This window comes from Curcuma longa, chromosome 10 (assembly GCF_044706935.1).
Source record: "Curcuma longa cultivar G26 ecotype Majalengka, Jawa Barat chromosome 10, ITB_CL_G26_1.1, whole genome shotgun sequence".
Taxonomy (NCBI): domain Eukaryota; kingdom Viridiplantae; phylum Streptophyta; class Magnoliopsida; order Zingiberales; family Zingiberaceae; genus Curcuma; species Curcuma longa.
In genome coordinates this window covers 4062730-4076179 of record NC_133870.1, presented here as the reverse complement: position 1 = coordinate 4076179, position 13450 = coordinate 4062730, and the positions used below count along the sequence as shown (strand labels likewise).

The following is a 13450-nucleotide window of genomic DNA, read 5'->3' as shown; positions in this document are numbered from 1 at the left end:
CCGTTCGATCAGGATCCTACGCTCAAGAAGTTTCCCAGAATACACAAGCGCGCCTGACCGTACGTTAGCACGGGCGAGGATTCCGGTCAGACCAAATAAACCGGAGCCGCTGGGCCCATCGATCCCGACCGTTCAGCCTATTTCCGCCCAGTCAACTCTCCGTCGCGTCCCCATCGATCGGACGCTGCCAGGCCAAAATTTCCACCAAAAAGCCCTCCCAAATCCGACGACATTAAGCGCGGTGAGGGAGGCAGCTTCCGATCCGTGGGAGGAGCACGAGCGTGGAATCAAGGGTTCCTGTGAGTTCGTTGATTCTCCCTCTCCCTCTCTTGTGGATTGCGTCCTCGGGCGGTTTGTGGTGTATTTCTTGTGGGATCAATTAGGATTTGAAACTATTTTTATCAATTTTTTTGTTTGAGTTTCGTTGATTCCGATCGGTGTATTTCTTGATTAGTTTGCGAAGGCAATATCGAATTTGGTAGGATTTTAGCTCTGACGCTAATATGCCTCGCGTTAATTATTCCTCGTTCGTTGTCTTCCATAATTGTTCGTTGTGTGCGATAATCCGGTGGTAGGTTATGGATGCAATGGCGTAAATCATACATCGTATCATTAGGATATGGCAGCTATTAGTGGAAAAATGTTCATGTTGAAGTTATCTATTCAATGCCGGTGAGATTCCTTCTTCAATCTGATAAAAATTTCTTGTAGGTTGCAGAGACGAGGGAATATTGATTCTAACGCTTGTCTATGCCTAGCCTCGGTTTGTTATCAACAGAGTATGTCGTTCAAAAACTAGCTTCTCCTTTTATTCTTTGTGAATTAACAGTCAGAATTTCTGGATATGCACGTGCTTGTATTTAATTTTCTCCTGAATTTGCATCTGTAGTTGATGCTATTGGCTAATATTTCAGTGTTGAGTGCAGAATACACACATTTTATAGGTTGGGTACACTGTTCTCCAATGTTTTGTAAAGCAGAATGCCTTAAAGGGTTTCCTCCTTTGGGTATTTGGTTTGCTTATAAAGGATTAGGTGAAGCAAATCTCAGAAAATATTTTAATAAAGCTGAAGGATTGGAGTTAAAGTACTCCCAATAATATCTACCAAATCGTGAAGAAACTATAGGCTTTCCCAGAAATAAAAAAGTTTGGAGGGGGTCGCTTCTAGTTTCAGATGCTGCTTTTACTCTTCCATTATCAGATGGTTATAGATGTTAACGTAGTGAAGTGATTTGTGAGCATCAAAGTGATAGACATCTTATGTTGATGGATCGGGCAACTAACTTAAATGGAATTGAGTATGTTATTGGTATATCGGGCACAAATGATGCTTCAACCTCTATCCCTGCACGAACTGATCACAGTATCCCACATGGAACACCTAGTGAAAATCACCCTTCAACAAGCAGTCCACCTCCTGCCTCCCAATTAGCTTTGTCATCGCCAAATCTTTCTAATTCAGCAAATTCATCTTTGACAAGACGAACAGATAACTATGGTCATCACAACAGAAGTCCTCTGAACTCTGGTTTGTGGATTACGGTTGAGCTTGTTGCTAATGTGAGCCAAATTCTAGCAGCTATCATTGTGCTATCACTGTCAAAACATGAGCATCCCCGGACTCCATTAACTGTGTGGATCATAGGGTATACAGCAGGCTGTGTTGCTACACTACCATATCTTTATTGGCGCTACCTTCATCGCAGTTCTCAGAGAACTGAGCAAGATCCAGCACATTCCAACCAGGAAACTACAGGGAATAACCATCATGACTCTAATGCTTATGCTGATGGAGCTCGCACACATAACCCACAGCAACAAAATAGTCACAATCCTACATCCGAGCTCGAGCAAACCAGTGTAAACACTAGTCCAAGGTACTTAAAAGTAACTGATTCAGTAAACTAAAAAAAGACACTCAGGTGCAGTTTAGTGTTTTTCTTAATTACTTTCTCTGAACAATTTAAAAGACACCTTTCTTATTGATTCTATTCAGTGCTTGATTGTGTCAACATTTTTAGAAAATTTTGATGGACTTATTTTTACCCTAACATTATACTCTTTCACTTTTTTTTATTTTGTTGTATCATATATTCTGATTGCTTTATATTGTTTTCCTTGGATTGGATATTATTACACCACATTACAATCAATTACATTTTGATGCATCAGAGGGCTTATAGAATTGCCTACATTTATAGTATTATACTTCTGATACAAATATGCTAAAGATCCTACTATGGAAGAGCAATTTGTGAGAGTTCTAACAAATAATCACATGAAAGCGAAATATTATCGATATGTTCATAAGGCTAATTGATTGTATAGTTTGATAAGTTGGATTAATTACTGTTGAAATTTTGTTGTTTACTGTGTAGTATGCAACAACAACCAAGCCTTTTCCATACTAAGTAGAATATGTAGACAAAAAACTTCTACTTAACACAACTAAAAAGGCTTTAAATCGTCCATATACTAGCTGTAATAGTCTTAGAGTTTATTTGGGGATGTATACATGCATGGTTTGAAATTTCGAACCATATTAAAGTTTCGGTCTATGACAAGAACGATATGGTTTCGGTATCGTATCTTGTCGATATGGTTTTGATATTTTTTTAATATAAAATATATTATTAAAAATAAAAAATTTACTTAAATATTTAAGAAATAAAAAAATCTGGAAAAAATTTAAAAATATATAAATATGAGTTAAGTTAAGAAGTGATATGCTTGTTTTTTTCAATTTAGACTTAATGGATGAGTCATTGCTGAACCAAGCTAGGTAATTTGAGTTGATTTAGTCGCTTTTTTTTTTGCTTCACAGAGTCTAGGATTTTTAAGATTATTTATATTCATGAGGAGCTTGACCACCGACTCCTCTATTCTCTCATGTGCGATAATGTTGCCCCTCTCCTCTCCTTCGTCTGCTCTTCATAGCCCTGTTGCCGTCGTGAATCAGTCACACTGTTGTCGATTGCACCATCACCACCCCGGCAACATAGCCTCCACCATCCCTTTGATCCCTTTGCTAGCCATGATGCTCTTGGATGAAGCCAACAATGTTGTGTTCATCACTGCCTTTTCAACTGATGCTGCTGCTGCCCAAAGCAGCCATTGTCGCTGCTGCCAGAAGCAATTGTGAGCCCAACCATGCACCCCTAAGGGCTAGGTCCTTATCATTAGCACCGGTGGCACCCTTGTTCTTCTTGTTGAGGAGGTTATCTCTGTGTGTTCTTTGTTTTGTCCTTTGAATTTGCTAATTTTAGCAGATTGGATAGAAGTCAATGGTGTTTTATCTCTTTTGTAAACCACAAGGAGTTGGTTGGTTCATGCTATTTGACTGGTTAAGGAACCCTAGTTTTGTGTCCTTTCAATCTTCCTTCGATTAGGGTAGAAGCTCAAGCTGAGCTTCAATCATGATCATATTCGTTCCTTCGTGAGTACCACTGATTATTCTTTTTCTCTTACTCAATTGAGTTCTTGTGCGATGCACTCTTGTGGTTGCAGAGATCCATGCTAGTAAGGGTGTAGATTTTACTCTCTTTTCCTTCGTCTCATTAATTCTTGTGATTGGTAGTTTGAGTTTTTCTTGACGTTCTGAATAGAAAGTGTGGAAGTTTCTAGGAGCCTTATTCGAGTCATGGCTACCCAGTATCCCTGGTGAGTGTTTTAATTGGGTTCGAGTCACAATGCATATTCATTAGTTCAATATTGTTGAAATTCAGGTCTTCAAGGAAAGACTATCCACATTTCACAACTTATGTCTGCCATTGCCTATTTTCTATTTTAGCCATAAACTATACTAAAAAACAATGGTTTTCCACATAACTAGGTTTCCTCTGGGGACCGTTTATCAATAAAAAGATCCAAGATATTAAAAGAAATCAATATGTGATATTTCCATGTTTTTGTAAAGTAAACTATTCCCTAGAAATCTTCTTAACAGGAAACTTTTTCAGATTTTACATAAACTGACTTTTGACACCAATGAGGATAAATGTGGTCCAGTAACTATGAGATAGATGAGTCCCATAAATCTTTGGTACTAAGAACAGTCTTCAAAGACATCAATTCATCTTATGATTATAATATGGTTCTGCATAATTGGAATTTCTACATATTTGCATGCCTTAAAATTGATCGGTCAACCACTTATTTCAAAAACTCAAGATATTAGCAAATAAATTGATCTATATATTTGTATCTTAATGTTCCCCTTCCATATTTGGTTGGGCATAACTCAACTAACTAATATTATTATCACAAGCAAGGTTTGAACAAGGACCTCTTGCGTCTTTCTCAGATACCGTTTGAAAGTTGACTGCCATTATCACTTATTCCAAGATCTCAAGATATTAGGAGAGGGATCACATATCAACTTCCCTAGCATCCAAGTGATCCATTAGAATTGAGTCAGCTACATCATCCGTTCCAATGAGAAAATACTGCTGGTGTAGTTCTTAGGGTTCGTTGACTTATACATTATCTTTGATTTTACAATACATTTCTTGATGACCGAATGGGTCAAAACAAGTGAAAGTCAGGAAAGTTGAATAGAGGCTTAGTGAAGTATTGATTATAGAAGCACTGCTTCTTGTATGTTTGGCATTGGTAAATTCTTCTTTTCAAAGAAGCATTTGTAGAAGGGAACTTTTTATGAACCTTATACTCTTAGAAAAAATCATTACTGACTTAGATTCTTAAGCTAATTTGTATTTATGACATTCTTTTGTTCACACTAATTGCTGTATAATAGAATTTGGTTACCAAAATCAAGTTCACATTTTTTTGTTTCCAGGATAAATGCAATAGTTGACAATATGAAGATGGCCTTGGATTGCTTTTTTGCTGTGTGGTTTGTTGTTGGCAATGTGTGGGTGTTTGGCGGGCGCTCCTCTCCCCATGATGCCCCAAACTTGTATAGGTGTTATATATGTGCCACATACTATTTTCTTCTTGATCATGTAAAATTTGGAGATTCACTTTTTTCACTTGTTGTTCTCAGGTTATGTATTGTCTTCCTTGCATTCAGCTGTATAGGATATGCTTTGCCTTTCATTCTATGTGCAATGATTTGTTGTTGCTTGCCTTGCATTATATCGGTTTTGGGCATAAGAGAGGATATGATCCATGATAGAGGTGCTACCTTGGAATCAATTAATGCGCTCCCCAGTTACAAGTTCAAAACTAAAAGGCGGAAGAATAAAGGGGATTCAGAAAGAAGCTTGGATGGTCATTCCACAGATGGGATATTGGCTGCTGGTACTGGCAAGGAAAGAACTATTTCTGCTGAAGATGCTGTAAGAATTCTGTTTGCTATTATTTTCACTGTTATTCATTTTTGAAAGTGTCGCAAGTAATTATTCGGAAGATGGTGGAACTTTCTAAAGCTAACTATTTGCAGTTTACTACTGTATATTAAGTACAATCATTCAGTTTTCATTCTAGTTGCAACTTGGTCATGTGGTCATTATGTTAGCGCTGCAGACTGTTAGAATAACCTCTGTACATATGTAGGTAAATAGCCTTCAATCTCCAGACTCCTTGTGACCAGAGACTAATGTCACTGTAAAGTCCAAACCACATTGAACCATAAGCATCTTGAAATCATTGAAGATAGGTCACTAGTAAGTTGGGTTGGGTGTAGTGAAGGAGCTACTATATAGGCTGTTTGTTAAACATAATTCCATTGCCCATTGTGTCGTACATTTCTACTGCAGGATTATCCGACACCTGATGAAGATGTTAAAGGATCTTAAAATAAGTTCCTCATTTTGTTTTTTGTTAACTACATGCTCGTTATCAACAAATCTTAGCATCTGAAAGTATTGGAAGGGTGAAGACAACACTTATTTGTCATGGATTCAATCTGCCTATAGTCCTTTCTTACCCGACTAGGGGATAAGTTGAACAAACCCATGCTCAGTTAGCATAAATTAGGTCTCAAAGTTAATCCAACTGCTGGAGAAAGAAAATGGAGCAAGCAGAAACAGCATAGTTTTCTGTTATCCTTTATTCTAGATATGAGGATGCAAAATCTTTTGATTTTACTCTATGTTTCAGTATGGAAGTCAATTTTTTATTTACTATTTTGAAGTTGCCTTTTAGTTAAACCAGATCGTAATTTTCAGTCCAAATTCTGATTCAGGAATCATCACATATTCATCACTCTAGTGTTTTTCATTTCGCCATGATAGCAATATTTCAGATAAAAGTACAAAGGCCATCTATAATGATCTAGAAATGCATAGGGTTTGGTAATTTCAGCACCACGACTGTATATTCCAAGGTTCAGGGTAAATTGTTGCTTGTATATTTGATGTGTTTCTCTAGCTAAACGTGCATCATGACTGTGTACATAACGGTTTAGGTAAACTATGGAATGTAGAGATACATTCTTTCAGCTGAATACTAAACTCTACTATGCTTGCTACAGGTTTGTTGCATTTGTCTAGCAAAGTATGTTGACAATGACGAGTTGCGTGAGCTTCCGTGCACTCATTTTTTCCACAAGGAGTGTGTGGATAAGTGGCTCAAGCTAAATGCACTTTGTCCTCTTTGCAAAACTGTGGCGGGGATCACCAATGCACAACTTTCCGATACAGCGGCACTGAATCATCATTCAGGAGGAGGATTTCCCGAGGTATAGATTGAGCTCTAGAGATGCAATAAATTCCTTTTCTTTGGTCATTTTTATGCAAGAAAGCCTGAGCACCCATAATGAAGCAGATAAGAAAGCCTGCAGCATTCTTTGGTCATGCAGGGTTTTGTATATTGTGTATGTATACATAAAGATGCCAACGGATGTTATTTAGAAGAGATTCTCATCCATAATAATAGTTATTTCTTAAATCGGTCTAGTCGTACAATATGGCGATTTTGTGATTGGGAAAAATGTGTAAGGTTCATGATTCTTCCCTTTGTCTTGGATCTGATGGTAGTCATAGAGAAATGGAGTGTGAAGATCTATGAAACTTGTTAGGTTTATAGGAATAAATTAGATGAAAGTGCATTGGTGATTAGAAATACAGTTAGAAATAGCGGCCTAAGATTTCAATCAAGCACACCTTGGCTCCATTTGGATGTTACTTGCAGTTGTAGGTTTAAGTTTCAAATGGATGCTAAATTTGCTTTTCTAAATGATTATATGGAAGAACTAGTACATGTGAAACAACTATCTGTATTAGAAATTTTAGATTTTTAAAATTACGCATTCAATATGATTCAAAACAAGCCCCTAGAGTTTAATATGGAAGATTTTTTCTTGTTTATATATTTTTTTGAATAATAAATTTCAGTTAGTCTTATGGACTCGGTTCGATCCCACGGAAATTTTTCATCGGCTACCAGAGTAAATCAAAAAGTACATGCAGTCCTATTGCGCTGCTCGGAAAATTAATCCTGTAATCTCTGGAAAGATTATTCCAACTCGTCAAGAACAAGAAAAAACAGCAACTCTGTTCAGATTATTCCGTTGCATAAAGAATGTTGTGCGAAATTTGATCGTCATGGAAAACTGCGGTCGGCCGCCGGAATCCAGTTCCGCACGATCGGATGCTTGCTTATAAGTTGCTGAAGAAATCAGAAGCATCGAAGGGGGAAGTCTCATCGAAGTCGGCCGAGTCGAGCATGAAACCGACGTCGGAGCCGTAGTCATCCGCCGGAGCCACGGCGGAGAACAAATCTCCGACGCCGCTCATTCGCCACGGCGGTAGCAACAAGTTGCTGGACTCAGGGGTCGTGGGCGAGACGAAGGACGGCGAGAAGCCGCCGCTCGCGGGCGTGGAGGCGAAGGAGAAGGAGTTGCGGCTCTGGTCATCGGAGCTCAACCCCTCTGTTTCCACCTTGAGGCTCGCTTGGAAGCTCAGGAGAAGCCGCTGGTCCTGAGGAGCCTCTTTCTCCCCCGCAGCGCTCAGCGATCCTTGCGATGGCTTCGGCCTCTGGTTCCGGAGGCAACTGTGTTCTCCTCGATAGGTGACGTCGACGACGGAGGGGTCGTCGTCCGACCGCTGCACCTGCTTCATCGCGAGACATCCGGCGGCATTGCGATAGGTGCATCTGAAATAAGCTCTGTCGAAAGATGGTCGGCGACATTTAGAACATTCCTATTAAAATCTATCACCTGCTACAAAGCAAACGGCGATTGTGATTGACCTCGGATGCTTGGCGCCGAGGATGTCCTTCTGCCGCCAGCTAAATCCGTCGTCATGGCCATCCGATCCCGACACCCGGACGCGGCTCGTCCATTTCCTCAGCGTCTTCCTGTTTCAAGGCCAGCGATCTGATCAAAAACCTGCGACATCCAACTGTCGTCGTTGCTAATCGATCCATTCGCCTCTCCTTTACCTCTTCTTGCACATCTCCTTGCGCTCATGCTCCTTGACCGCCCGCTCCGAGCTGTCGCTCTGCGGGCTGTGGCAGCTGTTGGAGCGCGCCCGGAGCCGGCCGGAGTCCATCGCCTGGGCCATGCAGATGGCCTTCTTGAAGCAGGACTGCGCCCGCAAAGCAAGCTGCTTCTCTTGCTCCGCCGGAGACCGCGCAGCAATGCACGCACACAGCTGCCGCAGCTGCTCTTCCCCGTGCGTCAGCGCCGCCACCAGCGCGTCGAAATCCCAGCCAACATCTGCGGCGGCCTCCATTCCCAAACTTCAATTTTTTTAAAAAAACAGACCAAAAAAAAAGACAAATCGACAAGAACTAATTCAACTAGAACAGAGCTTTTGGAATGACGGCGACATCTAGCGATGCTATTACCAATGGAAGAACGAGATGGTGCTCGCTGGATTGGTGGATGAAGTGGCTGGAATGAGGATTTTAACGAGTAGGTGGGGGTTCCGGTTGCTGCTGCTGGAAGCGAAGGGACTTTGACTGAGACCAGCACCTTGCACATCTAAATCATTTTTTGTTGGGTGAGTCAGACGTTGACTGGTCTTGGTCAAAGAGTTGAGTGGAGAGAGAGAAAGCATTGTGCTGACTAATTCAAAGATTGACTTCTGGAGAGAGGAGTGGTCAATGGAGAAGAAGGGAAGCATGAACTAGGAATCTTCGAGCCAATTTCTTACTTTCTGTGTTTCCGCGTTAAGATTCCACCTTTTAAAATGCCCAAGTGTTTCCGAGTTACGATGAAAGGCTACTGCCCTCGTGAGAGAGAGAAATGATAGAGAAAAGATGAATTACGTGAGAGTCAAGATATTTTTATTTATTTATCCATTAGAAAAATAATAGATAAACAGATCCTAATAGCGAGACTGTGAGTTGGAAATTTCTAAATGGTCAGATGAGTTATCTTCACAATTAATTGAATATGAATTGATTATATATATTAAAAAAATTTGAATTTATGATGAAAGCAATAGCAATATAATATATCAAAATTAAATCAATGATGCATCTATTTATTAAATTTATCATCATCAATAAAATTATAAAAATTAAATTAATACAACGGTATTTCAAATATTGACCCGTCGGGTCAATATAGCCGTCAAGTTGGGTTAGACCCGTCGGGTTGGCCCGCCCCGCCAAATAATTTAGACGGATTGGGTTGAAATTTTATCAACCTATTTTAAGATGGGTTGAGATGGATTGGCCCGCCTAGGCCCGCGGCCCGCATGAGTTGGCCCGCGGTGAGCTTGGGTTGGCTCGCGGGTTGAGAAAGTTAATTTATTTATTTTAAATTTTAAAATTAATGTAGAAAACTTAATGAATTAGTGGGTTTGATCCATTTAAATTATAATTCAAACTTAAAAATTATAATTCAAACTTAAAACTTTCAACTTATTCAATTTAAATTATAATTCAAATTTAAAATTTTTAATATTTTTTATTTTTTAATAGGCCCGTGGGTTGGCCTGCCTAACCCGCGGCCCGCCTTGAGTTCGATTGGGTTGGAGATTTTCCAACCCGCCAAGTTGGTGGATTGATCCGCCTCGCCATATGATGGGCCCGCCATGGGTTGGCCCGCCCCACCATGGGTTGGCCCGTTTGACAACTCTAAGGATGAAGAAGCTCAATTTAGCAATTTGCCCAAATGAATGAGGCTTCTTCTCTTATATACTTTGGTCCATCCTATCGAGACCATCCACCGTAAAGTCCATTAACAGTTCATTAATGTTAATGAATCGGATTATTAAATTTATATATTAAATTCACATCCATTTATATAAATCTCTGTCATGCTATAAGCATTAGATCACTTGGGGTTTAATACCTTAATGTCAATTATTATTGGTGTTAATTCAAATATAAGCCCACCAAATGGGGATTAATCTCCTAATGGGGACTTAATCCTTTCAATCTCTCATTTGGGCTATATTTGATACCATATATACCACACAACACCTTAGTTAAGTTCAACATGCTAAAACTTTATTAACCCTTTTAAATAATCTAGTCCATTAATTTAATTACACAGGACTAAATAAGTCAGAGTTACTATAACTGTAATAAGATCCAACAATAATTACAGTTCTAATCAATTAATGATATAGATCAAATGTGAATGTGTAGTATGAAAATGACACGAAATATGATTTGCACATGTCCATTTTCAAGAGTTCTTCTTATGACCTAAATCCGATCTAAATCATGTTTACCTAATCTTATGTAAAATCGCAATAGTAGATCATGATTCAACTTTAAGACTTATATTTACAAAATTGTATGCAAAATCACAGTAATAAATAGAGTCTCACATCATATTTATAAAACTGTATGTAAACTCGCAATAATAAATCATGATGTCCTTATGTTAGAGGGTTAAAAAAAATCATATATATATATATATATATATATATATATATATATATATATATATATATATATATATATAACTTTAGTATGTACAATAAATCAAAAATACATATGTTCATTAATATAGAGCATTACACCAAATATAGATTCCTACTAAATTGGTACTTCGTCAAAATGAAGAATCCAGATATTCAGCACATGCTGATAAAACACCTTAGGTGACAAACTCTTGGTGAGCAAATCTACTAATATGGAATCTATCCTTATATGTTCTATCATAATTTGACCACTCTGAACTCTTTCTTTAACCGTTAGAAATTTTATGTCGATGTGTTTAGACTTTGACAAATTATGATTATTCTTGGAATATAATTATGTAACTTTATTATCACAGTTGATCCTCAATGACCTATCAATGCCCCTAATGATCTGTAACCCTATGATAAAGTTCTCATCCATATCTCATGATTGTAACCTTCGTAGCAGGCTATAAATTCTGTCTCCATAGTGGAAGTGACTATTAGCGTCTGTTTGATGTTTTTCCATAATATAGCCTTTCCCGCTAACATGAAGACATAACTTGAGGTAGACCTTCTACTATCTAAGCATCCAGTAAAATCAGAGTCTGAATATCTAATGATCTCTAGATGATCTGATCTAACCATGTAATCTTTCGTTCTTTGCAAATACCGCATAATCATCTTTATAGTTTTCAAATTCTTTGGTCCAAGATTACTCAAATATTTGTCTAACATTCCCATAATATATGCAAGATCCGGACACATACATACTTGAGCATACACCAAACTCCTTACTACCAATGCATAAGGAAATTGCTGCATTTCCTTAATCCCAAGCTCATGGTGTGGACATTGTTGCAAGCTAAATCTATCACCCTTTGACACAAAAGTGTCTCCAGGAGCACAATTCTGCATCTCATACTGAATGAGCACCTTTTCTATATAGGCATTTTGTGAAATTCCAAGTGTGCACCTTGAACAATCACAAACAATCCGTATGCCTAAGACAAAAGATGCATCACCAAGGTCCTTCATTTCAAATTCGCCTAATAGAAATGACTTGATTTTTAGCAATAGACCATTATCATTGCTTTCCAATAATATATCATCTATATACAAAATAAGTATGATAAACTTGCTCTCAGTGAACTTGATATACAAGTATTGATCAACTGGATTCTTCTTGAAATCGTATGAAGAAATCACTTGATCAAACTTCCAGTACCACTGAAGAGATGTCTGCTTTAAGCTATAAATAGACTTCCTTAATTTACATACTAAATGCTTTGAATCTTCCAACTCAAACTTCTCCGGCTATACCATGTATATAATTTTCTCAATATTTTCATTGAAAAATGTAATCTTAACATCCATTTGATGGAGTTGTAGGTCATAATGAACTACAAGTGTCATGATTATCCTATGGGAGTCTTTCGTCGAAATCGATAAAAAGGTCTCCTTGTAATCAATATCTTTCTTTTGAGTGAATCTCTTAGCGATAAGGCAAGCCTTATAATTTTCAACATTGCCATGTGAATCCTGTTTGATTTTAAATATTCATTACAACCAATAAGTTTTACCCCTTTAGGCAATTCAATAAGTTCTCAAACGTCGTTGTCTATCATAGACTTCATCTCTTCCCTCATGGCTTCGATCTATTTTTCGAGATGAGCACATTGTTTGACTTCTTGAAAAAATGAGGGATCATCTTCTAACCCAATGTCAAACTCATGCTCTTGAAGATAAACATAGTCACAAGATATTGTAGATCTTATTTCTCAAATGAATCTCCTTATTGACATTTGTTCTTGTGGTGGTTGGGAATCATGCTCAACCATAGGAGGAAATACCTCAATTTGAGCTAACTCCCCCTCCATTTGAATTGGAGGAGATACAGGAATATCATGGTTAACTACCCTTTTTGGTTGTACAATTTCAACTATATATAGAATTGTAACTATTTCATTATCAGTTGCATCAGTAGATACCATATTAGGATCACCAATGTTCTCCTCAAATAATATTTCTCTAACTTTATCGCTCCCAACATCCTTAATGAATTTGACACTATCCATCTCGAAAAAGATTCTAATCAAGGGGTAAAAAACTTGGAGCCCCTTGAATTTTTAGAGTATCCTATGAAATGACAACTAACGGTTCTTGACTCCAATTTTCTTTCATTAGGCCTATAAGCCCTAGCATCAACTGAACAACCCTAGACATGTAGATGCTTGAGACAATGTGCTCTACTTGTCCACTCGTATAGGGTTTTGATTACTGTTTTACTGGGAACTCTATTGAGCAAGTAAACCACAGTTTTGAGTGTCTCGCCCCATAAGAACTTCGGTAGAGAAGAAAATACAATCATACTTCTTATCATGTCTTTTAGGGTTTGATTTCATCGCTCTGCTACACCATTCTACTCCCAAGTATGGTGTATTGCTCCACGATTCCGAACTTAGTAAGGTAATTTACAAATCACCTAGAACGTTGTTCACCTGATCCATTAGATCTACTATAGTACTCACCATCACAGTCTGATTTGACAACCTTAATTTTCTTACCAAGTTAATTTTCAACTTCGACTTTGAAGGTTTTGAACATGTCTAGGGATTGTGATTTCTCATGAATAAGATACAAGTATCCGTATCGAGAATAGTCGTCTATAAAGCTTAAA

General features: G+C 38.1%; 2 protein-coding genes across 3 annotated transcripts; one reads left to right on the top strand and one right to left on the bottom strand.

The window, feature by feature from the left end:
• Positions 1-186: 186 nt before the first annotated feature.
• LOC141836596 (E3 ubiquitin-protein ligase At1g63170-like) lies at positions 187-6853 on the top strand. 2 transcript variants are annotated; one of them, XM_074724100.1, is made up of 6 exons: positions 187-299; positions 719-779; positions 927-1878; positions 4800-4925; positions 5007-5301; positions 6438-6853. In XM_074724100.1, the coding sequence occupies exons 3-6, from the start codon at positions 1262-1264 to the stop codon at positions 6648-6650; spliced, it is 1251 nt and encodes a 416-aa protein (XP_074580201.1). In that variant the 5' UTR covers positions 187-299; positions 719-779; positions 927-1261; the 3' UTR covers positions 6651-6853. The 2 variants fall into 2 exon arrangements, with proteins under 2 accessions (XP_074580201.1, XP_074580200.1); XM_074724099.1 differs by having other exon boundaries at positions 712-779.
• A 491-nt stretch (positions 6854-7344) lies between these two features.
• On the bottom strand, positions 7345-8795 carry LOC141836503 (uncharacterized). The gene is made up of 3 exons (XM_074724009.1): positions 8348-8795; positions 8156-8263; positions 7345-8071 (listed from the first exon to the last, which is right to left on the bottom strand). The coding sequence occupies exons 1-3, from the start codon at positions 8638-8640 to the stop codon at positions 7564-7566; spliced, it is 909 nt and encodes a 302-aa protein (XP_074580110.1). The 5' UTR covers positions 8641-8795; the 3' UTR covers positions 7345-7563.
• Between the last annotated feature and the right edge of the window lie 4655 nt (positions 8796-13450).

What these genes read in the sequence shown, in the direction of transcription:
- LOC141836596 (XM_074724100.1), top strand. Translation starts at nt 1,262, where the DNA reads ATGTTGATGGATCGGGCAACTAACTTAAATGGAATTGAGTATGTTATT. An exon ending in AGTGTAAACACTAGTCCAAG is followed by an intron (nt 1,879 to 4,799) that starts GTACTTAAAAGT and finishes TTTTGTTTCCAG; the next exon opens with GATAAATGCAATAGTTGACA. An exon ending in GATGCCCCAAACTTGTATAG is followed by an intron (nt 4,926 to 5,006) that starts GTGTTATATATG and finishes TGTTGTTCTCAG; the next exon opens with GTTATGTATTGTCTTCCTTG.
- LOC141836503 (XM_074724009.1), bottom strand. Translation starts at nt 8,640, where the DNA reads ATGGAGGCCGCCGCAGATGTTGGCTGGGATTTCGACGCGCTGGTGGCG. An exon ending in AAGGAGATGTGCAAGAAGAG is followed by an intron (nt 8,264 to 8,347) that starts GTAAAGGAGAGG and finishes GCCTTGAAACAG; the next exon opens with GAAGACGCTGAGGAAATGGA. An exon ending in CTCGGCGCCAAGCATCCGAG is followed by an intron (nt 8,072 to 8,155) that starts GTCAATCACAAT and finishes ATCTTTCGACAG; the next exon opens with AGCTTATTTCAGATGCACCT.